Consider the following 22886-nt stretch of genomic DNA (forward strand, 5'->3'; position numbering starts at 1 on the left):
CCTTCCCCTCAAAACCTAGCCTCAGAAATTTATTAGCTGTATGACTTCAGGGCAAATCACTTAACTTCGGTCAGCCTCAATTTCATTAACTGTAAAATAGGGGTAATAGCAAGGTTGTTGTGAGATTCAAATAAAATACTATTTGCAAAGCGCCTGGCACATAGTGAGTGCTTAAAATGCTTCTTCCCCAACCTATCCAGAAAACGTTTCATCTATTTTTATAAATCACGTCCAGCATACCATTTGGAGGAAAGTGGGAAAACCAAGCCAAACCCCACCAAAGCCCCTTCTCGGCTCTTCTTGCCTTCTGCAGGCTCAGGTGAGGAAGGAGTTCTCGGGGAAGGTGGGCTCCCCACCTCCAGTTCAGGGGGCTCAGCGCAGTCCGGATGGGGTGGGTGCCCCACCCCACCTCCGGGGCGGTCCGCGTCTCGGGATGTGAGAGTCTGCAGGGACTTTCACCTGCCCAGCCCCGCCAAGCCCAGGCCAGCGCTGGCCTGGAGAGCCCGGGGCGGGGGCGGAGTCGCCGGGAGCTCGCAGCCCGCCCCCGCGGGAGGAGCCGCGGCCCGCGGCCCGCCCCGCGCGGGAGGAGCGGCTCGGCTTGGCTCTGCCTGCCTGGCTGGGTGGCAGATCCCGCGTCTCGTCTCGGTGACAGGCGCCCGCGCCGCCGCCTCCGCCTCCGCCTCCGCCTCCTGCTCCTGCTCCTCCTCCTCCTCCTCCTCCTCCTCGCCTTCCTTGTCCCTGTCCCCGATCCCGGGCAGGAGCTGCGCCCGGCTCCCGCTGCCGGAGGGGTGGGTCTGTGTCCTCCCCTCCCCCAGCCCTGGGGGCTCCGCGCGGACCCCGCTCCCGCCTGCTGCAGCCGCTGCCGCTGCTGCCGCTCCTCCTCTTCTTCCTCCTGTTTCTCCTCTTCCTCCTGTTTCTCCTCTTCCTCCTCCTCCTCCCCCCAACCCTAGTCCCTGTCCCAATCCTCCAGCTCCTGCTCCCCAGCAGGAATTGCATGGCCCCCGCGCCGCCGCTCCTGTCGCTGGGATCGGCCGCCGCCACCACCGTCTTGTCCTGCTCCTGCTCCTGCTCCTGCTCCGGTTTCCACTCGGCTCCTCGCGCAGCTCCGGGACTCGGCTCCCTCTGCGCCGGGCGCAGCTCAGTGCCGCAGGGCTAGAGGAGCCCGCGGCTTGCCGGGCTCCAGAGCTGGGCGCTGGGCGGTGCGAGCCCCCGTTCCCAGTTCTCTCCTCGCCTCGGGCCCCTATTCTACCGTAGCCCACCTCGCCGGAGGAGAGGGACCGCCTCCTTCTCCCTTCAGCCCCCTTCTCCTCGCTGGGGTCACTATGCCCAGCAAAACCAAATACAACCTGGTGGACGATGGTCACGACCTGCGGATCCCCCTCCATAACGAGGACGCCTTCCAGCATGGCATCTGCTTTGAGGCCAAGGTGAGGGGGTTAGAGCGGCGGTGGGAGTGTGGGGTATGGACTGGGATGCTGGAACTCGGGGCATGTGATGGGAGAACCAATCTACGAAGGCCCACCTGTGGTATGGAGGGAGGCTGGTGTGTGGGCGGGTGTGTGTGTGTGGGGGGGGTTTGTGACTTTCCTGCATAACAACTGGCTGGCTTCTACCCTGGACTGGGAACTTTCCGCTGCAAAGTTTGAGAGATGTCACTTCGGCTCCAGTCCAACCCTATTCCTGAGAATGGCAGCTCCTGCACACTGGAGACTGCAGATTACCGCCTCTCTCCGGCGCCCCCACCTCACCGTGGGTTGTTACTCTAGGGCCGCCTTCCTTTGGGACCCAACCATCAGACCCATTAGCTGCCAAGGTACCTGCCAGGGCTGTGAGAGCAGGGGACTGCTTCAGGAGTTATTTACCTATGGGGCTCCGATGGGAACGAGGTGCTTGGAGGAAGGACTTTCAAAAGGGAAATACATACTTCCTGAATGAGGAAATTGCTTCTTCCCTAGCATAAGGTTCAGGGGCTGCCCCCCCCCTTCCCCCCACCATAGCCCTGCTTGTGACCTGGTCAAATCTCCCAGCTACTTCTCAAGGGTTGCCTCAGTTGTGAAGCTCTGAAAGACCCACCCTGACTCTTTCTACCCCTTTGCAAGTGCCAGTGATTAAAAAGAAAGAAGGAAAAAAGGTGGGGGAGGGTTGGTGTGGGCACTCTCCTTGTTCATCAGCCGTATATCCGCTGCCATAGTTGCTGACCTGGAGGAAAAAAAAAAAACAACTGGAGTTTTCTGAGTTCAATCTTAATGCCCCAGAGTCATCCCGTTTCACTGTTTCAGAGGAACGACCCTCCCCACCTTCCTTCCTCTATTCTCTTTACAGGTTCATGACCCTTTGGGTGACTGTGAAAATTCCTTAGAGCCCAGTGATGCCCCAGGAAACGTTTGTCAGTGCCTCCAGTGATGGGATTTCTACTAGTAGTCGCAGGGAAAGAAGGTTTCTCACTTGAGATTACTTCTTACTGATCTTCAGTCCGAAGTTTGTTGAATTTCATGCCATCCCTGTCACTAATCGGTAGTTTCTTTCCCTGTGTTTTTATCTTCCCTGTGGGAGATGAGGTTCAATTTGGCACGTATTCAGGTGCCTACTATGTGCCTAACAATGTGAGAAGTCAAAAGTAAAGCATTTCCCCTTCACCCACATCGTCCTTCACTGCTCCTGTCATGCCGGCTCTTTCTTTTTTTGCCAGAGAACTCCTTTGTACCCTTCTTTGTTCCATTTTCCCCCTTCATGACTCTATGCATGAGATGCTGACATGTTTCATCTGTGAATTGTCACCCCAGGTGTCAGTTGTGTGGACTGGGTTTTCACTTGTCCTGATATTTCTTTCCTGTCTTAAGGACCCCCTGGGCTTTCTGGAGACTTTTATCTTAAAAAAAAATTTTTTTTTAATCTCTCCCAGCAGTACCCTGATGGTGGTGGTAGTGTTTTTCTTCCCTAGTACCAATCATAGTCTTTAGACAAGAACAGAACTGAATTCTTCGTTTTGTCTGGCTTGCTGTAGTGGAACTGCCTCATAGTCTGATCTTAACTCTGGCACTGTCTTGTATGGGAGAGAAACATCTGTCTTCTCCCAGAATAGACTTGCTCAGGTCCTTAGGATGTGCTGTATAAGGATTTTTTTTTTTTTTGTTTTTTTTTGTGGCTTGGACTCTTGAGCAGATTCCCTTCACTGTAAGGTGTGATTTCTTTTCATGTCCAAGATTTCATTTTGCTTGGACACAGTTAAGGAAATCTCTTTGGGAGCAGTTTGTCCTCTTTTGGATGCTTTCACTGCTTTTTACAGAAAGGTAGAATGGATGATAGATTTGAAAGATTCTCTTAATTCATTTTTTCTCTGAGTAGCCTGAACTGGATCCTAACTAGGAACAAGAAGGTAGAGACTCTCTTAGGGCTTGCAGATCTCATTTTCTTCCCTGTAGGACCCAACATGCAATCTTTTTGTCAGTCATTGACCTGGGGGTTGGAGTTGGGGATTCATACCCTAGCATAGGGCCCTGGCCTTCTGGTGTTTTGCATGTGTGTGTGTAAGTGTATGTGTGTGTGATGTTCCAGTACTAAAAGAGAGTGGATGGAAGTCAACATTTTGATGCAGTTCCAAGTGAAGATGATCTGGAGGGTGGTAGGGACTGACCCAGAACTGATGGAAAAAAATGGAGATGTTCAGTGTGGAGAAGACATTTTTTGACAGGTCATGAATATCTTCAAATATTTGAAGTACTGTTATGTAGAAGAGAGAATAGACGATTCTTTTTGGTCTCATAGGGTAAAACTAGCTAGGTAGAAGTTACAGAGAATCAGATTTAGGCTCCATGTAAAGGGAGGAAAAATCCTAATCTTCCCAAAGTGACATGGGCTGTTTTGGAATGTGTAGTGGACTCACCATCACTGATGGCCTTCACATGAAGCCTGGATGATTACTTCTTAGGCATAGGATTCTTGCTGAGGTGGACGATCTCTGAAATTTCTTTGAACTCTAAGCCTATGATATTATGAAGTAGAACCTAGATATCTTTTAGCTTTTGTTGCTTATCAGAGAAGCCTGACTTTGGGGGTCTAGGTCACAACCCTGGGAGTTACTAGCTGACATTTGTAAGCCTATCAGGGTACTCGTTTAGGGGCTGTTAGGTGGCTCAATGGTCAGGATGTCCAGACCTAGAATCAGGAAGACTCATCATTGAGAGTTCGAATCTGGCCTCAGACACTAGCTCTATGACCCTGGGCAAGTCACTTAAATCTGTTTGCCACAGTTTCCTCATCTGTAAAGTGAGCTAGAGAAGGGAATTGGAAAATCACTCCCGTATCTTTGCCAAGAAAACCCCAAATGGGGTCATGAGGAGCTGGACATGGCTGAACCAACTAAACAAAGCAACAAAAGCAAGGTACTTGTATGGGTACCAGATGCTGTATCAGTAAAGCCTTTGCTTGGCATTACAGATGCTCATGTTTTTAGCACTGAGTTGGCTGAAGAATGGAAGAGAAATGCCAAATCAAAGGCATTACTTCTCCAAAGAGCACAGAGTAGTAATAGCATCTACTTCCCCAGGTCCTACTGAAGGTAGAATGAGATAGTATTTATAAAGCACTTTGCAAACCTGAAAACACTATGTAAATTCCAGTTATTGTTCTTGGGCATGTCTTACACTCACTAGGTTCTAGGGAAGGACAAAGTAGCCTAAGATATTTAGCACCTGTGCTCTAAGAGCCTACAGCCTTGTTGGGTAAGTGAAGGGAATGGCAGGATCCATTCAGACTTGGGAATGTTTCTCCCTGGCCAGATTCCATGCCTTGGGAGAGCCAATTCATAGGCATGATTTTGGGACTTTAATTGCAAGGACTGCAGAGTTAAATCAAAACCTTCCTCTTCCCTCCTACCCCTCGACCCCAACACAGGCTGTGACAATGCACAAATATATCCTAACTTTGCCACATACAGTTTGAAGATAGTTTCTTCTTTTCCCAAGGCCTGCCAGTGTAGGATGAGTGATGGCTGCAGTGATGCCAGTGTTGGCCGCTCAGATTCAGACTTCAGCCATTCTTGAAGGTCACCCGGGTTGCAGGGACTGCCAGAAGTTCTCCTGGGTCTGCCCAATGTTGTGGCAGCTTCTAATGTGCGTCTCAGGATGGTTGTCCCTCATCACCATCCCCATTTTCTCCTTGCTATAGTTCCTTGCTCAGGGCAGTCTTGAGAAGGCTGTTGTGATAGGCTCCATCCAGTCTTCACCTTAGGGAAGGAGAGATGGAGCACTTGGGGGCTTCCATGGGCATCTGCAGTCAAGGTTACATCTGTATTCTGTAGCAGTGCCTGGTTCATTGGCAGGTGGTATTTATTGAGTGGTAAACTCCAAACGGCCTCAACACCTTGGATCCTGTCTCCCTTCTCATGTACCCTTGTGGAATGGGTTTCATTTAGCTAGGTATCTTTCCTAGACCATTCAGAAGGTGGCAGCAGGGACTTTGCAGTATTGCCTTGTGATTTCTTTCCTGTGTCTTGGGCAGGGAGGGAGAGGAGGGGGTTCCTAGGTTACTGTAGAGATTGTCCTGCAGATTCACAATTCCCTGAAGATGCTATGATCATTCTTCCCATCCCTGTACCTTTAGTCCCTTAAAAAGCAGTGTATAAAATGGCAAAGCATACTGGATTTGAAGTTGGAGGCGCCAGGTTCATTTATTAGACTTGGCCATTTATTAGCAGTGTGACCTTGGGCAATTTACTTAACTTCTCTGGGCCTCGGTTCCCTCATCTATAAAACAAGGGGGCTGGCTTAGATTCTTTCTGAGGTCTAAAATCCTGTGGTTCATAAAGTTTTCTCATTGCCTCAGTCAGGAGTGCTCGCTTTCCCTTTCACCTATCTTACTGTTTATGTCTTCAAGGATGAGTTCAAATCCTTTCTCAGTGAAGCTTTCCCTGGCTGTTCCCTCCTCTAGACTGAAGTGCTTTCTGCTGCATATCCATCAAGTTATCCTTTATCATCTGTCTTATGTATGTATGTATCTATCTATCCATCTGTGTATGCATATATATGCTACTTCGATCTTTTCTAGTGAATGTAAGTGGTGATTAATAATAATATACATAAATTTCTGTATTATATGTTTATATAATTATATAGCACTTTAAGGTTTGCAAAGCTCTTTACAAATATCCCATTATATCCTTAAAACAACCCTGCAAGATAGGTGATATTATTACTCCCATTTTACAGATTGGGAAACCGAGGCAGACAGCGGCTAAATGACTTGTCCAGGGTTATAAAGCTAATAAGTATCTGAGGTCATATTTGAGCTCAGGTCTCCCAGACTCCAGGCCCAGGACTCCATCTATTCATTGCCCCATCTCGTTGCCTTAATAATAATGGGCATTTATTCATCTTCCCTCAAGTCTCCATTTGAGCCCCATTTGCTCTATGAAGCCTTCCCTTATCCTAGTTATTGATGCTCTCCTCACCCAAACTTTCCTGGCATCATCCTTCTTTGTGTAGGTGTTTTCTCCTTTCATTAGATTATAAGCTCTTTTCTTACCACAAATTGTCTTGAGGCTTAAAAAAGCACTTTAAACCACCACCAACTTTTTGAGGTTGGTTTTCTGGCATTATTGGTGTACAGGCATTATTAATTATCCCCATTTAATAGATGGAAAAATTGAGGCTCAGAAATTAAGTGACTTGCCCACGCTGGAAGGGCTAATAAGCATGAGAAGTGGGATTTCCATCCTCCTTATTCCTAATTCTAAACCGTGTACTCTTTTCACTATTTCACACTCACTTCTATAGAGATTTACTGAGTGAAGGCAACAATTGCCTGCAGGAAATCTAAAAGTGGCTTAACTATTTTAACATGTTGAAGTGATTTTGTAGGCTGGTGGACCTGGGAAAGTTTAGAACCGAGCTGTTCCCCTGCCAGGTGCCCCTGCCTCCCATAATGCAGTCAGTGATCTATATAGCATTATCAGCTGTCTAAAACCTGGCACACTCACTTGGCCTTGGGTTTCAGGACATCAAGATCGCCATCCCTCATAGCCTGCCTTTGGTTTATTGAACACATATGCCAACATAGACTTAAACACCACCTATACAGCTTGTGCTTTGGAAGGGGTGGGGGAATTGCCTAGAAGTATGGACTTCCCTATAGAGAATCTCCTTTGCAATGAAAATTATGGGGTCTTTTTCTGAAATATATTCTTGGTGTGGTTGGTGAAGAGGGGGTGGGACAAAATTTAAGCTGCTGACATTACATAAGGTGTCTCTTACATGGGAAATCGGACCTTTCTGCCTAATTGTGGGCATAGATAAAGCTCTTTTCTAAAATTGGCTTTCTCAACATCACTGGAACACAGGAATTGCTATCCTAGGTCAGAACCATGGTCAGTCTGGCCCAGATTGTGTTTCTGGCAGCGGCCTAAAAAGAATGTAATAATTATGACAGTTTAGATCTATATCATTGGATAAAGTGAAGTGACTACCCCTACTAAGCTTTGGGCCTCAGTGTTCTCATCTGTAAAACCTGTGCCTTGGATAAATCCCTCTCTAGCTCTGATCATCTGTGATCCATGCAATGAAACAGGCTTATCATTTTTGAATATATATGAATGCTGAAAACCTCAGCTTTAGTTAAGGTGCTGTACAGTTATTTTTTTTAAATTTAACATCTAAAATTCTCTCCCTTCCTCAATCCTGCCCATCCCCCACCCACTGAGAAGGCAAGCAATATGATATCAATTATACATGTGAAGTCATGCAAAACACATTTCCATATTAACTATGTTGCAAAAAAGAAGAAAAAAATCAAGGAACATAAAGTAAAAAAAAATATATGCTTCAATTTACATCAGAATTGGGGGGTGGCTAGTTGGTGCAATGAATAGAGCACTGGCCCTGGAGTCAGGAGAACCTAAGTTCAAATCCGACCTCAGATACTTAACACAAATACTAGCTGTGTGACCTTGGGCAAGTCACTTAACCCCAATTGCCCTCCAAAAAGCAAAAAAAAAACCCAAACAAACAAACAAAAAAAGAATTCATCAGATCTCTCTCTCTGGAGGTGGATAGCATTTTTCATAGTGGCTACTTGGGATTATCTTGGATCATTGTATTGATCAGAGTAGCCAAGCCGTCCACAGTTGATCATAGTTACAATATTGTAATTTTTATGAAATTTGTCACAGCCTGATGTTTTCTTGTGAATTGTATCTGTTCACCCTTCATTCAAGGTCTTCTGAATTTTCTTCTCTTCTTGGTATGTTATGACTGATTTTTACGATCCAAGTTGGTGACCCCAGGAATAGGGGTCAAATGTCTTAAGTTCTAGCTATAGGCAATTTTAATGTAGGTTCAGCCTTGTAATAATGATGGTGATGATGACTGCATTTATATCTTGCTTTAAGATTTGCAAAGTGCTTGACAAATATTTGTCTCCCTTGATCTTCACAACAGCCCTGGAAGGTAGATACTGTTATTATCCCTATTTTTATAAATAAAGAAACTGATGCAGACAGAGGTTAAGTGACTTGTCCAGGGTCATATAATAAATGTCTGAAGCTGGATTTGAACTTGGGTCTTTCTGACTCTAGACACAGAGCTATATTCGCTGTGTCTGTTACTTGCCTGGAGTACATTCCAAATATGAGGAACAGCTAGTGTAAAAGGCCTGAAATGGGAGCTGAAAAGTTAGCAAGGTATTAAGTAGTTCTTAATGTAGTTCACTATCATATTGCCACAAACTTTTAGTTTTTTCAGCATAGAAAATAATGTCATATTTACTGCTCAACCTTGGAACTATCTTTGCTTACCTTTCTTGAAATTTCTTTGGATAAATAATATTTTATTATATTTATATAATATTCTTATAAGAAAAGAATATAAATTAACATATATAATATAAATTATATACAATTATATAAAATTATCATATATTCTTAATTATAAGAAATAATTTCTTTAAACCATCATAATCTGAGCAGAAGATTTCTTCCTCTCCCATCCCCACCCCTCTGCTTCCTGGGAATAATTGTTATCTTGTGATGCTTCTGTTTTCTCTCACATTCAGCATCTTGTTTCCTTTGAAGCTTCAGAGCATCTGGCTTTTAGCTATTTAAGACTCCACTTCCAGCAAGGTAAGTGCCCATTGGGGGCCAGAGCAGTTCAGGCTTTTTCTACCACTGTGCATTACCCTTACACTGATTCCTGTTGAGTTCCTTTGCATTTCCTCGTGTGGATTTAAATCCATCTGGACCATTTTCAACATCTCTTGGAGTGTCTACTGAGATAAAAGGGTCACCCTATTCCTCCTGAAGCCCTGATACTTTATATAGGCTTATGTTTCAATGTTGCCCTTCCTCTTTCTAACCTTCCCCCTCCTCACCACCCAAATGTTGACTAAGACCAGGAGCTGACTGCTAAGGGCTTGAGGGAACACCTACAGTAAATATACACTCAGATCTGCTTGTACATCCTCAGTCTTCCCTTCTTTATCTAATCAGAGCTTACTGATTTTTTAGTTTCCTTTTAAAAAAATATTTCTCCCAATTACATGTAAAGACAATTTAAAACATTTTTTAAGTTTTAATTTCTAAATTCTGTCCCTTCCTTACTCCCCTCTTCCCTCCCTGAGATAATAAAGCTAGCTAATTAGAGCTTACTGATTTTTAAAGAATGTTTTTTATTGCATTTTAATCTAGTGTTCCCACCTTGGAAATGTGCCTTACATCTGGTGGTAGGCTTTAGGGACAGGGAGACTACTTTCTATTTCTTATCTCCTAAGGCACTGGGTATATAGTAGGCACTCAAGGAATACTTGCTGACTATATGGTAGCTTGTTGAGGGCAGGACTGTCGTTTGCGTCTCATTGTATTCCCACCACTTACCACAGTGGCACACACTAGGTGTTTCATAAATGTTTATTGATTGATTGATGTAAAGACTCATCCAATCTTGAGAGAGAAGAACTGGGACCCAATCTCTGCTCAAAAGAGATTATTATTTATGTGGCTTTTCAGCAAGATATTTGTTTCCTGACTGAGCCCAAGTCCAGGTCCAAAATGATTTTGAAGGTCTCTTCCAAATTCTATAATTCAGTAACCTAGTAAACATTAATAAGTATTTACTGGGTAAAATGACTATTTTGCAAGCCCTAGGGATTACAAAACAAAACAAAAAAATCCCTGCTTTCAACAAGCTTATATTCTACTGGGGGTGAGATGGGGGGCATTACATACACATGAGTAAGTAAATACAAAGTAATTTCAAGAGAGAGAAAATGCTAACAGTTGGATGGTACCAGGGAAGTCCTTGTGTAGGGGGCGGCACCTGAACTGTGTTGAGGTCTTTAAGTATGAGGCTGGACAGTTGTATTTTACTTTAAAGGCTTGATGGTAAGTCCCTCTGTGGAGTGTCAACTTGAGGATGGGAACTATAGTTGACTTCATATTGGTCTTTGAATGTACTACAGAAGGCACAATGTTCAAATAGGCAAGTATGCTTTGTTTGATTGAATGTTGGACCACAGGCAGTCATGAAGTCTTCATTGGGTGAAGGTGTCATTCCTAAGCAGAAACTAGTGTTAATTGTTAGGAAGGAAAGGAATACCAGAAAAGTTGAACTTGGTTTGTTTTGGGGGAATCCTATGGAGAGCTACATTTGAAGACCTTTAAATTCAAAGTCACTCACTTTGGAGAGTGATATAGTGCATCTCTCTTTCTGTCTCTGTCTCTCTCTCTCTCTCCCTCCCTCCCTCCCTCCTCTCCCATCCATTCAGTAACCTTGTTTATTTTTCAACATCTCATGTCCCTTCTCTCCTTTTATGGGCTTCAGAACTTCATTTCCTCTTACATTGACTAATACAGTAGCTTTCTGGTTCAGGAGTCTCCCAGTTTCAAGTTTCTCCCCTTTCTAATCCATCCTTCTCACAGCTGCTAAAGTGATTTTCTTAAAGTGAGTGGATAACCATGTCAGCCTCCCCCCCCCCCACTATTAAGACTATGAAGTCAAGATCAAATATTATTTCATCTTTTTATCATCCTTTTTAAACATCCATTTTTGGTGTAAGTTTCATAAGGTATCTAATGAATAGCACAATAGTAAATATGTATAATTTTTAAATAAACAAACATACCTATTTTGTGCTCAACATTTTTTATAGATAGGAATCTACAATCAAGAAAGTTTTGGAGATCATTGGTCTTGGCCATAGACAGTTTATAAATGTTGACTCACCTTCTGGATGAGATCTTCTCTTTTGAACTGGAAATTGTGGAAAAGTCACTTGATTATATTCTTTTCCTCTTTCCAAGTACAAATCCTCTTTTTATTTTGGGTTTTTTTTTCCTAGAGTGGGAAGAGGTATTCATTCGGAAACATTGTTTTTCCACTGAGAGAAAGATTAATGTCTCCTGTGGGTCTAGTGACAGATAACATATTAGCTCACTCTGGTGCTCTGTTTCCGATAAACACATAACTTGTGCTGTAACTACATTGAAAACTGGCTTGTTTGTGTTTTTTTGTTTGTTTGTTTTTTGCCTCCAATGTGGACCACACTACATTTTAAGTTGCTGCCTCTGGGCTTAGGCAGACCAGGTGCTTTCATTTTCATTGTCAAGGTCATTTCAGCTGATCTCTTCCTGGTTTGGGGGCATAGATTTATATCACTCTCTCCCATGATGGGACCCACTTGTGATTTCATTTTATTTTATTTTGCTGTTTCTTGCAGTCTTATAGTGGATTGAGGGTAAAGTTTTAGACCATTTTTCTTTAAGCCTCACCTGTTTCCACCTCTTACAGGAAGCCTTCCATGACCATTCCAGGTATTGGTTAGTGTTCCTACCCACCTAAAATAATCTTGCATTTGCTTCTCTGTGCATATGTTGTACTCTTCCCTCCCTTCTTGGTTTACCCCTCCCCCCCACCCAAGGTAAGCATTGTCAGGCATTTAACATTTGAATTTAGGGGAAGATTTGAGGGGAGAGGATTGGTGAGTCCATGTTGCACTATTTTGGAAATCTTTCTTTTAATTTTTGAAAATTAAAATAAAATTTAAAATTTCAGTCCCAAATTCTTTCCCTCTCTCATTCCCCTCCCTTTTTTGGAGATCTTTCTTTCACTCACATTCATTCTCTTTAACAAGCGTTCTTTTTGGAAACACCCACCATATTCTGGGCACTCTAGGGAATACTCAGGTGGAGACCTAGTTGGATGGTGATCTTAACAAGGTAGGTATTCCCTCCAGACAAGTAGCTAGCAATCCACCCTGCCTATCCTGTTCATTTTGTGTCCCTGTTCTCTTGTAAATCTGCTGTAGGGAATCTACCTTGTGGGGCAACTCTATTATTGTTTTTAATTTAAAAAATTAAGGAATAGAATTTTAAAAATCAAATCATGGTCCAGTTAGGGAGATAAGACATATTGCATGTAACAGGATACCTAGCAAAGGTTTATGGGACAGTGAATGGGTGGAGTCCCAAATGAGGGGTTTAGATTGTAAGAAAGACATGTATAGAGATTTGTTGTTGCTTTTTTTCTGGATGGTTTTATTCATTCCATTTCATTTTTTCCCCATGTGGAATTTGAGATTCTTAACTTCTTGATGTGATTTGTGGCTTTTACTCACAACTTTAGTGGTAAAATAATGCTGTGTTTTCCCATACAAAGAGCCTGCTATTGACCTACTTTCACTAGGACCAGCCCTTTTAAAATTTTCTTTGGGTCTCCTTATCTCACTTAGGCTGGAAGTATAGTGGCCGCTTACTGGCTTGATCTCACAACTGATCAACACAAAAGCTTTGATGCTTCATTTTAAACCTTGGCCAATTCTGCCCTCCTTAGTCAGGTGTCCCGTGTGCCCCTTCTTCCCTGTTCCCCAATGCCATGGGGGCTTACAACATTAATACTGGACTTAGCAGTAGGTTTTAACCCTACTGCAGCTCAGAACTCCAGAGTTCAAGCAATTCACTAGCCTCAGCCTCCCCAGGAGCAGGGATTACTAATGTTTGTCACTGTGCCCAACAGACTAACTCTTGGAAAGTTTTTTTCTTTCCCAGCCATAGGGATGGGTTGTACTGGACACTTTATTGGTACATTTTTGATAGTAGTCTGGTTTAAAATTGTGGTGTTTGTAACCTGTAGCTTTAGCTGTGGGATTTAGCTGAGGTCTCAATGGGAACTGAAACTGAAATAAAGATGTAGCATATAACCCAAAGCAAATGGCTTTAATTCAGGGTTCTTTTAAGGCAGCTTTCCATAAGATTCCTCAAAAGCAACCATACTGATTTCATTCTGTACTCTTCCCCTTCCTAACAAATACCTAATGTTGACCTCATTGGCATCATGCCTTAACCACTTGAGCTAAATAGCTTCAAAGGCAGTACCAGATTCCCCCAGTTCCCTTCATACTCTGAGGACATATTTCCTCTTTCCTTTTCTCTATGTCTGTTTTAAAAACAAAAGCAAAAAAAAAGGGGCAAATGTAAGAATCAAACAATATCTGAGGTCCTGCCATATTCTAGCCTTATTTATTGTCATAGCATATTGTTTACATTCTTGTTGACATAGATTTTCTCTTTTCCATTGGATATATAAAAAAAAAATATGGTGCTGAGGTCAATGACAGTCATAGATTAAAGGCCAAAGATCAAGAGCTGAAGAGATTTTAGAGGCCTTTCAGGCCAACCTCTTCATCTCAGTGATGAAAAAACTGAGACCTAGACAGGTCAAGGAGACAGGCCCAAAAGTCACACAGTCAAGTGTGGAATAGTATCAATTGGATGGTTCTATTCATTCTGTAGGATTTTTTTAATGTAAAATTTGAAATTCTTAACTTCTTGTCAGGTTTTGTGACTCTTCCAACTTTAATGGAAAAATAAGAATGTTGTGTCTTCACCTACATTCTATGGACCCATCTTCTCCAGGATCAGCATTCTGTCTCTCCCCCTCCCCCCATTTTTTTTTCTTTTTTGAGCTTCATTCTCATTTGAGATTTATCTTCTTCAGGGAAGTTACCTGGGAAACTGAACTGAGTTAGATTGAATGTCCTTTCTGGTCTTGTGTGAAAGGTGCGATCAACTTTAAAGCAATGTAATTGATTTGTGAACAAATATACCTAACATAAGTCTGTGTGGTGTTCTCCTCCAAGTAGGTGTCTAAGGAGCCAACATCATTAATCGAGTGATGCTCAGAATGGTCTTCAGATTCTGCAGTTTATTCTTTTGAGTATCCTTGTGATGACAATTCTTTATCCTCTGAGGGTGGATTTGATTTTTTTAAATTGCCAAGTAGCATTTAGAGACAAGGTTAGTGAATGAGGTGGTTGAACGAACTAGGGATTTTTTTTTTTTAGTAACGAAAACCAAAACAACAACCCCGCCCCCAAACTGAGTTATTGAAAAATAATAGTTTGTGGGGGGGGGGGTGGAGGGAGGATATGACTCAATGACATATACCTTGGAGGCAATGCCAAAAGATGGGGTTCCGTACATCTTTGGGGTTACCTACTGAGGTAGCATCATTGGTATTCCATTTGGTTCAGACATGAATTAATTCAATAGACTTTTATTCAATGTCATCTTTCTGCAAGGAGCTATGTGTATAGTACCTCGAGGTGACTACTTTGAAGGGCAAAGTTCATTTGGATAAATTAATTCTGGCATAAGTATTAATTAAAAACTGAGCATGTTGCTTTATGTTTTCTTTATATTTTAAGGGAGCATAAGGCATGTGATCTTTGGATATGCTGAGGCTTCTTCCCTAAGGAAGTATTTTGAGCTACCTGAGGTACAGATTTTCACTGAATTGTTGTTTTTGATTTGTTTCAGTTGTGTCTGGCTCTTTGGGATGCCATTTGGGGTTTTCTTGGCAGAGATATTGGAGTGGTTTACCTTTTCTTTCTCCAGATCATTTTACAGATGAGGAAACTGAAGCAAACAGGGCTAGGTGACTTCCCCAGGGTGACAAAACTAGTAAGTGTCTGAGGCTGGATTTGAACTCAGGAAGATAAGTCTTCTTACTTTAGGCTGAACACTTTATACACTGCACCACCCAGCTGCCCTTTCATATTGTTACTACCTAATAATGATGATGATGGTGATAACAGTATTTCTATAGTGTTCTAAGGTTTGGAAGATGCTTTACATATGTTATTTCATTTGATCCTCAAAACAACCCTGTTAAGTAATTGCTATTATTATCCCTATTTTTACCGATAAGGAAACTGAGGCAAGTAGTGGTTAAATGACTGAAAAACTGAAAGAAAACTTAAACTAGCACCTTTCTTATTCACCTTATGCTTTATTGTAGGGTGGAGCTGAGTCATGGGGCTGAAGTGGGCTGGTCTCTGTAGCATCAAGGTCAAAGACTATAATTAGATACCACATCTGTTTGATGTTGCAGTGGGGATGACAGGAAGGCTCTGTGGCCAGAGGCCTGGGCCTGGCATTCTGCCACTGAGGTCAGATTGCAGGGGAAAGGTGGGTTTGGGGAATCAGAAGCATCATTTGTGGTTGTGGTGGAATGTTGGATCCTTAGGGAACTGGAGGAAAGTCCTTGGTCTGTATTTCACTAGCCATACTATTTGGAGTGAGTTTGGCCATTGGGGCAGATTAAGTTTTGAATGACCATGAGAAATAGTGAGTAGCCTGAGAGACAGCTGCTATAACCCTAGGAACTCCTTTTTCTTGGGAGCAGCTACCCTGGCACGATGGGTAAAATTTAGCTAGAAAACCAATTGTGCTATGCTTACTTGTATAGAAATTTGAGCTTCTGCTAGGTGAAATCATGTGAAAACTAAATGTACTTACTGACACTGTCTTGAAACCAAAAGAGAGTATGACACCATGATCTTGAATATTTCAAGAAATTCCATCCATGTGGGTATTCATTCCACTAGTGTGGATTGCAGCCCTTTTACTTTTATGCCTTAGTGTATGGTATCTAGGAATTGCTGTTAAGAACAATAACAGAAAACTCTTCACATGTAGTAGTGAACCTCCAGGTTCCAAGTCTTTCTGATTTACCTTGATTGGTTGTGGGATGATGAGTTGCTAAGCCTACACCCAGAGTCTTCACAGGCTGATAAAAATCTGTCAAATATTATACTCCCTCGTCATATCCTTTGAGAACTCAAGGTCACTTCCATACCATGATGAGGCACAGGGATGATCATCACTAATTAATATTAATATTTATTGAGTAGCTACTGTGTTACAGCACTGTCAGTCTCTGGGATAAGGGACATAAAAGAGACAGTTCCTGTTTATGAGGAGCTTACCAGTTGTGGGAGGAAGAAAGTGTGCAAAGCATAGAATAATTTCTGAAAAAATGGCATGGGATTTCAGTGCCACAGGATTTCAGAGGAGAGACTAATCACTCAGAGTTGAGATGGCTTAGGGTTCATTGGGCCATTGAACATGAAGAAATATATTCCAGTTAAGTGGGAGTAAAGGTGTAATGGTGGGAATATCAATAGAATGCCCAGGGAACAGGATAGAGGCCAGTTTGGGGCTCAAGTGGTCCATATCGAGGTTTTACTTCCACAAGTAGTAGGTTTGGAGGAGGAAACGGGACAGATTATTGAAATGCAAAAAGTTTGCATTTTATCTTGTTGACTGGATGACCTCTGAAGGATCCAGCTTTGGCTCTGAAGCTTCCTTCTAATTTGAGCAGCACAGGGTATTTTGCTTTCATCCCCAAGGCTTTTGTATTTTGCTTCTCTTCAAGCCTGCCTAATCTTCGATCCCCAGCTCAAGGCTACTGTGTCTCTAGCTCCTAGAGACCAGGGATTATTTTTTGCCTTCCTTGTATGCCTAGTGCTTGCACACAGTAGGTACTTTATAAATGTTTGCTGAATGACCCTGAAACCTAAGCTAGCTTGGCTTCCTAGATTTTCCAGGCTTAACCCTAATTACTTCTGCTGCCTCAATTCTCTCCCAGTACCATCTTTAGCATCATCTCCTATCTTTCCATCCTGTTGGCCTGTCTCCCCATAATCCAGACCATAAGAATATATTATTTTTAGGGTTTATTTGTGAGGGAAAGGAGAATGTACAGATTTAGAAATAATACCCATGGTAAGGTACATATGAATTATATCTTCTCAGTTCCAGACTGAGTGGCACCTAAGCTTTCTAACCTAATGTTGAACTTTAAAAGATCCTGAGTCTGTCCTGGTTTTTATCATGATTCCTCCAGGGCCATAACATCCCAGCTCCCCTGAGACTCTAGATAAGAATTGTATTTTTCCCTTGAGAACATTTAGAGGCACTGATTTTTCAGCTAAGCCAGAAGCCTCTTGATCAAATGGTTGGTTTTGAATGTTGTATCTATTCATAGAATTAAGAATCTCATAGTGGAAAGAGAATTCAGAGGTCACCTAATTCAGCACCTAACGGGGGTCTCCTTTACTACCTTTCTGACAAGTGGGCACCTGGTCTCCCCTTGAAGACTCCATATGGATTCTGTGAGGCAAAGCCATTCCATTTTTGGATAACTTCAATTGTTAGTTTTTCTGTGGATTGAGCCAAAATCAGCCTCTCAGCAACTTCATTACTCTCAGCTGTACTTTGGTGTCAAGCAGAATGGGTCAAATCCATGTTCCATGAGAGCTCTTTGAATACTGAAAGGTAGAGCTGCCCACCTCCCCCACTAGTACCCCCAAAGTCTTTACATCAGGCCAAGTGACCTCAGCTGATCTTTGGGTGATATGGCCTCCAGTCCTGTTGCCTTCCCTTGGACAATGTGCCCATGTCCACCCTAAAATATGATGTCTCAAATGAAATGAGACATTCTTGATGAGTCTGACCAGGGCAGAGAACATGGCAGGACTCTTACCTTTAACAACAACAATAATAATATTTGGCATTAATATAGTACTTCAGAGTTTGCAAAGCACTTGACAGGTATCTTGTTTTATCCTCAGAATAATTATGAGACATAGGTGCTTTTATTATCCTATTTTACAGATGAAAAAATTGAGGCTTATGTGGGAACATGAGAGGTCAAGTGATTTGTCTGGGGAGCAAACCTAATAAATGTCTGAGAGTGGATTTGAACTTGGGTCTTCTTGAATCCCAGGTTAAGGGCTTTCTACCCATGGGGCCACCTACTCTAAGAAATGCTTTATTAGCACAGTTATTCTGAATGTTGCCTCTGTTAACGCAGTCAAAGATTGATTCTAGGTTTTTTTCTTTCTGTTATGTCACAATGTTGACTCTTGAGCTTTCTGTCTCTTAGAAGCCCCAGGCCCTTCACATGACCTTTTTTTCTAGCTACATCATCCCTATCCTGCACATGTACAGTTGACTTTTTTTTTTGTACCTGAGTGTGGGTCATACCATTTCATCGCTATTAAACTTAACCTTATTAAATCTGTCCTGTTTTTATGGCCCTCGTGAGCTTTTTGGATCCTGATTCTGTCATCTAATATGTTGGTCATCCTTTGTAGCTTTGTGTCACCTGCAAATTTGATAAACAAACCTCTCAGTGTTTTCATCCAAGTCATCAACAAAAATGTCAGACAAACATCATTACTACTGTAAATAATCACTCTCTCCCCTCTTTGGGCTTACAGTTGGGAAGGGGATAGAAAGAAAGGAAATGAAAGATCTCTCTCTGCTCTGGCTACTGACCTCCCTGATTTCCTTTAAGTCCCAACTAAAATTCGACCTTCTACAGAAAGCCTTTCTCAACTCCTCTCTCTGGTAATTATTTCCCATTTATTCTGTATATAGATTGCTTTGTATATAGTTGTTAGCTCTCCCATTAGATTGTGAACTCCTTGAGGGCAGGGACTTTCTTTTGACCTTTTTTTGTCTCCCTACTGCTTAGTACAGTTCCTGGCACATAGTAAGCACTTAATAAATTTTGATTAATTAATTTGAATATTAACTTGGCAGGATCTTAGCTAGACAAGAAGCAGATAGACAAGTTAGGCATCTGTTGCAAGAGTTCAGAGCAGGGCCAGTAAGAGCCCTGACTAGACTAAGGGAGGTAGAAATAAGAATGACTTCTTACCCTGTGGATATGAAAAAAAGGGAAGGAATTCTTCCAACCAGGAAAAAATAGAACAGTTGACCAATTAGCAACATTAAATCAGATTGATTTGTGTGTTGGATATAGTACTAGACACTTTTTGGGAAGGAGGGGAAGGAAAGAAAAAGGAGAGGGAAGAAAAAGAAAATATAACTTCTGCCCTAAAGAAATTTATAGTCTAGTTGAAACAAGACAACATGGAATTATGGATCCAGGAGTGGATGGGACCTAAGACATCTTGCAGTTCAACCGCGCTTTGTCTTAAGGACACAAGCAAACTTATGGACTAGAGAGGTCAAGAAATTTGCTCAAGCTCATACAAGCAGAGGGAACTTGAGGAGCTTCCCTTTGTTCTATGATTTGGGACATTTTCTTCTACTGACTCACCAAAATGCTGAAGGCTGCTTCTTCTACACTAATTTTTAAAGATCTGGAATGAAAGAAAAGGCATTTATAGATTTTATGCGCCATTTTATAAACGTGGAAACTGAGATTCTGAGCAGGGAAGGGACTTGCCTCCCATCTCCATTGAGTTGCAAAATCTTGCCATTTTGATCTCCATACCATCTCTCACATATAACTCCTTCTGTCTATTCACACTACTCCCCTTATTTCAGACCCTTATCACCTCTAGCTAAATCAATCAATAAACATTTAAGTGGTCACACTCTGCACTAAGTCCTGAGGATACAAAAAGAGGCAAAAAAAGCGCCCCCAAACCACAAACTAGTCCCTGCCTTCAGGGAGCTTATAGTCTAATGGGGGGGGGAACACAATATGCAAGTAAGTCTATACAAAGCAGGCAGTAGACAGGATAAATAGGAAAAAATTAACAGAGGGAAGGTGCTGGAAGAAAGAGGTGTTGGGGAAGATGGGATTTTATTTGGGACTTAAAGGAAGTTCAGAGCATTGCATCATCTTCCTAATTATATTGCTTTTAGTCTCTCCATCCTCCACACAGCTGCCAAAGTGATTTACTATAAGCCCCATTCTGACTGACTCTGTCATTCCCATACTCAGTACATTTCAGTGGCTTCCTATGGTGTCTAGAATCCAACATTAACTCTTCTGTTCAGCTTTTAAGGCTGCTCACAATTTTCCCCAACCTATCTTTCCACTCTTATGCCTATGCCTAGCATATTGTAAATGCTTAATAAATGCTTCTCGATGGATTGCCCATGGTCACACAGTTAGTCAGTGTAAGAGGTGGCATTTCCACATAGGTTCTCCTGAACTCAGGTCCAGCATTGAACCCAACCTAGCACACTCCATGTCTAACTTCCCTGACTGACTTTTCTTGTCAAGATAGTGAGGCCATGGTGTTACTTTTACTCTTCATTGCAAGCAATCCAAACCACAGACTGAGCCTCCTTGTCTAGTTTTAAGCTTAGGTTAATGGCAATTTGGAGATGAGACATTGGCAACAACTCCTCTGGTCAGAGTGAGATTGGCAGCCTCCCTTGTAGCTCTGACATCTCTTCATGACTTTTTATTTCCTTTCCCAGATCATGTGGTTCCAGTTCCTCATTATCAAATTTACATTTAATGGAGAAACTCGAGATTGTTGAGTCACACACACTACTAAGGGGGAAAAAACCCAACCTGTTGCTCCTATGCTCTGTAGGAAGGGATGTAGTTACCATTTTCTCCTTTATGCTGATATATGTCATATTGCCAACAGTTCACAGAGTCTCAGATCTTTGTATTGCTGAGAAGAGTTAAGTCTATCAAAGGTGGTCATTGCATGATGTTGCTGTTACTGTGTACAATGTTCTCTTGGTTCTGCTCACTTCACTCAGCATCAGTTCATGTAAGCCTTTACAGGTTTTTCTCAAGTCTACCTGCTCATCATTTCTTATGGAACAATAGTATTCCATTACTTTCATATACATACATTCATATGTTCAGCCATTCCTCAATTGATGGGCATCCCCTCAATTTCCACTTCTTGGCCACCACAAAAAGAGCTGCTATAGATATTTTTTTTACATGTGGGTCCTTTTCCTATTTTTATGATCTCTTTGGGATATAGACCTAGCAGTGGTATTGATGGGTCAAAAGGCATAGAGTCAGAAGGGGTCTCATTGGTCATTTAGTTTCATCTGTAATTGAACAGGAACTCCTTTTAAGACATCACTCATAAGTGTCCATCTCCTTCCTGCTTGGGGATCTTCAGGGAGGGAGAACCTCCCACTCCCTTTGGATACTTCTAATTGTGAGGACATTTTTCCTTACCCAGAGCTGAAATCTGCCCCTTTGCAACTCCTAGTTGTAAGATCTGACCTCAGCTGTAGGATTTTAGATGTACCAAGGACTTGAAACATCACCAATTCCAATATTCTCATTTTATTGATGAGGAAATTGAAGCCCCAAGAGTTTGATTTGTCAGAGGTGTAGAAATGGGCTAAAGATTTGGCTCCAGAGACGTATTGCTGAGAAACATTCCTACTACTTATGATTCTCTCTATCCCTTGGTGACTTTGGTGTTGAAGTGCCATTAGCTGGAGACACTTATATAAACTGTCTTAGGAGGTTACTTAACGTTTTCTCTGTCTGTTGTGTCTCCTCTTGGAGATGATTGTTTCTTCAAGGTCAGATTCAAATACTATTCTTTGTTTTTCTCCACAGCACTTAGCTTCATACTGGGCACCTAGCTGATATTCAATAATTACCCAGAGAAAGAATGAATGAATGGATCTCTTGTTTATAAATTTGGATTCATCCTCCAATACCCTGATAATGTCCTGCCAGGTCCAGATACCCTGGGAAGGACTGTAGGGAAACATGAAAAAAGACCAGGTTTTTATGAAGAGAATAAAATATCTTGCTATCTAGAGCTTGGCTGATTGACAGCAGCAGAGAGTACAAACCTTTTTTATACTACCTGAAGGTCAAGGTAGCACTTGGATATGTAACACATACTATATGGATAGCATACAATTGACTCTTTTTTTTTTTTTGAAAGCAATTGGGGTTAAATAACTTGCCTAAGGTTACATGGCCAGTTCTTTTCTGTATGGGTGTTAAGTATCTGAGGCCTGAACGGATCCCTGGTCCTCCCAACTCCGGGCGGCGCTCTTACTCACTGCTCCACCTAGCCGCCCCTCAATTGACTCTTAATACTCTGTTGTTTAAAACTGAACTCATCAGCTGTTTACCCTCAGTTTCCAGACTTCTCCTCTCCCTGGTTTCTAAGCCCACTGTAGTCTGGCTTCCTGTTTCATTGGTCATTGGAAACTTCTCTCTCCAAATGATCTCTTAATTGTCAAACCTAATAGTCTTTTCTTAGTTCTCATGCATCTTCACCTATGTCTTCCTTCTAAAATTATGTCTGCTTTACCCTGTATCTATCTCTTATGTATGATGTCTTCCCCATTAGACTGTGAGCTCATTGAGGGCAGGGACTAAATTTGTCTTTTAAAAATATCTCCAGTGTGTAGAACAGTGCCTGGAACACAGTAAGTGCTTAATAAATGCTTATTGCCTTGACCTGACCTTGACTGGTGGCCACTTTGTTCCCCTGGTTGCTTTTTCCTTTCTGGGTTTTTGTGATGCTATTTTTGATTAGTCCTCCTCCCAATTGTGCAACTGTTCCTTCTCAGTCTCCTTTTCTAGATCTCCATGTCACTAACTGTGGTTGTACCCAAAGATTTGGTCCTGGATACCTACACACTTTCACTTGGTGATTTCATCAGCTCTCATGGATTTGATCATCATTTCTTTCAAGATGACTCCCAAAATTTATATGTCTAGCCCTAGATTCTGTGCGGAACAAGGCTCACATCACAAACTGCCTGTTGGACATTTTGAACTGGTTGTCCTATAGATTTTCCTTCCTTCCTTCCTTCCTTCCTTCCTTCCTTCCTTCCTTCCTTC

The 22886-nt window shown here is 42.3% G+C and overlaps 1 protein-coding gene across 4 annotated transcripts in view; it reads left to right on the forward strand.

Annotated features, from left to right (window-relative positions):
• The first annotated feature begins 728 nt into the window (after positions 1 to 728).
• Positions 729 to 22886, forward strand: part of NOS1AP (nitric oxide synthase 1 adaptor protein) — a 401227-nt gene continuing 379069 nt past the window's right edge. For all 4 annotated transcript variants that reach the window (XM_069094646.1, XM_069094650.1, XM_069094647.1 and 1 more), the window contains exon 1: positions 729 to 1427. In XM_069094646.1, coding sequence (XP_068950747.1) covers positions 1323 to 1427 — 105 coding nt within the window. In that variant the 5' untranslated portion in view covers positions 729 to 1322. The remainder of the gene's footprint in view (positions 1428 to 22886) is intronic.

Source organism: Petaurus breviceps, unplaced genomic scaffold (assembly GCF_028583685.1).
Source record: "Petaurus breviceps papuanus isolate PSGF00001 unplaced genomic scaffold, PetGlider_PUasm1.0 220, whole genome shotgun sequence".
Lineage (NCBI taxonomy): Eukaryota > Metazoa > Chordata > Mammalia > Diprotodontia > Petauridae > Petaurus > Petaurus breviceps.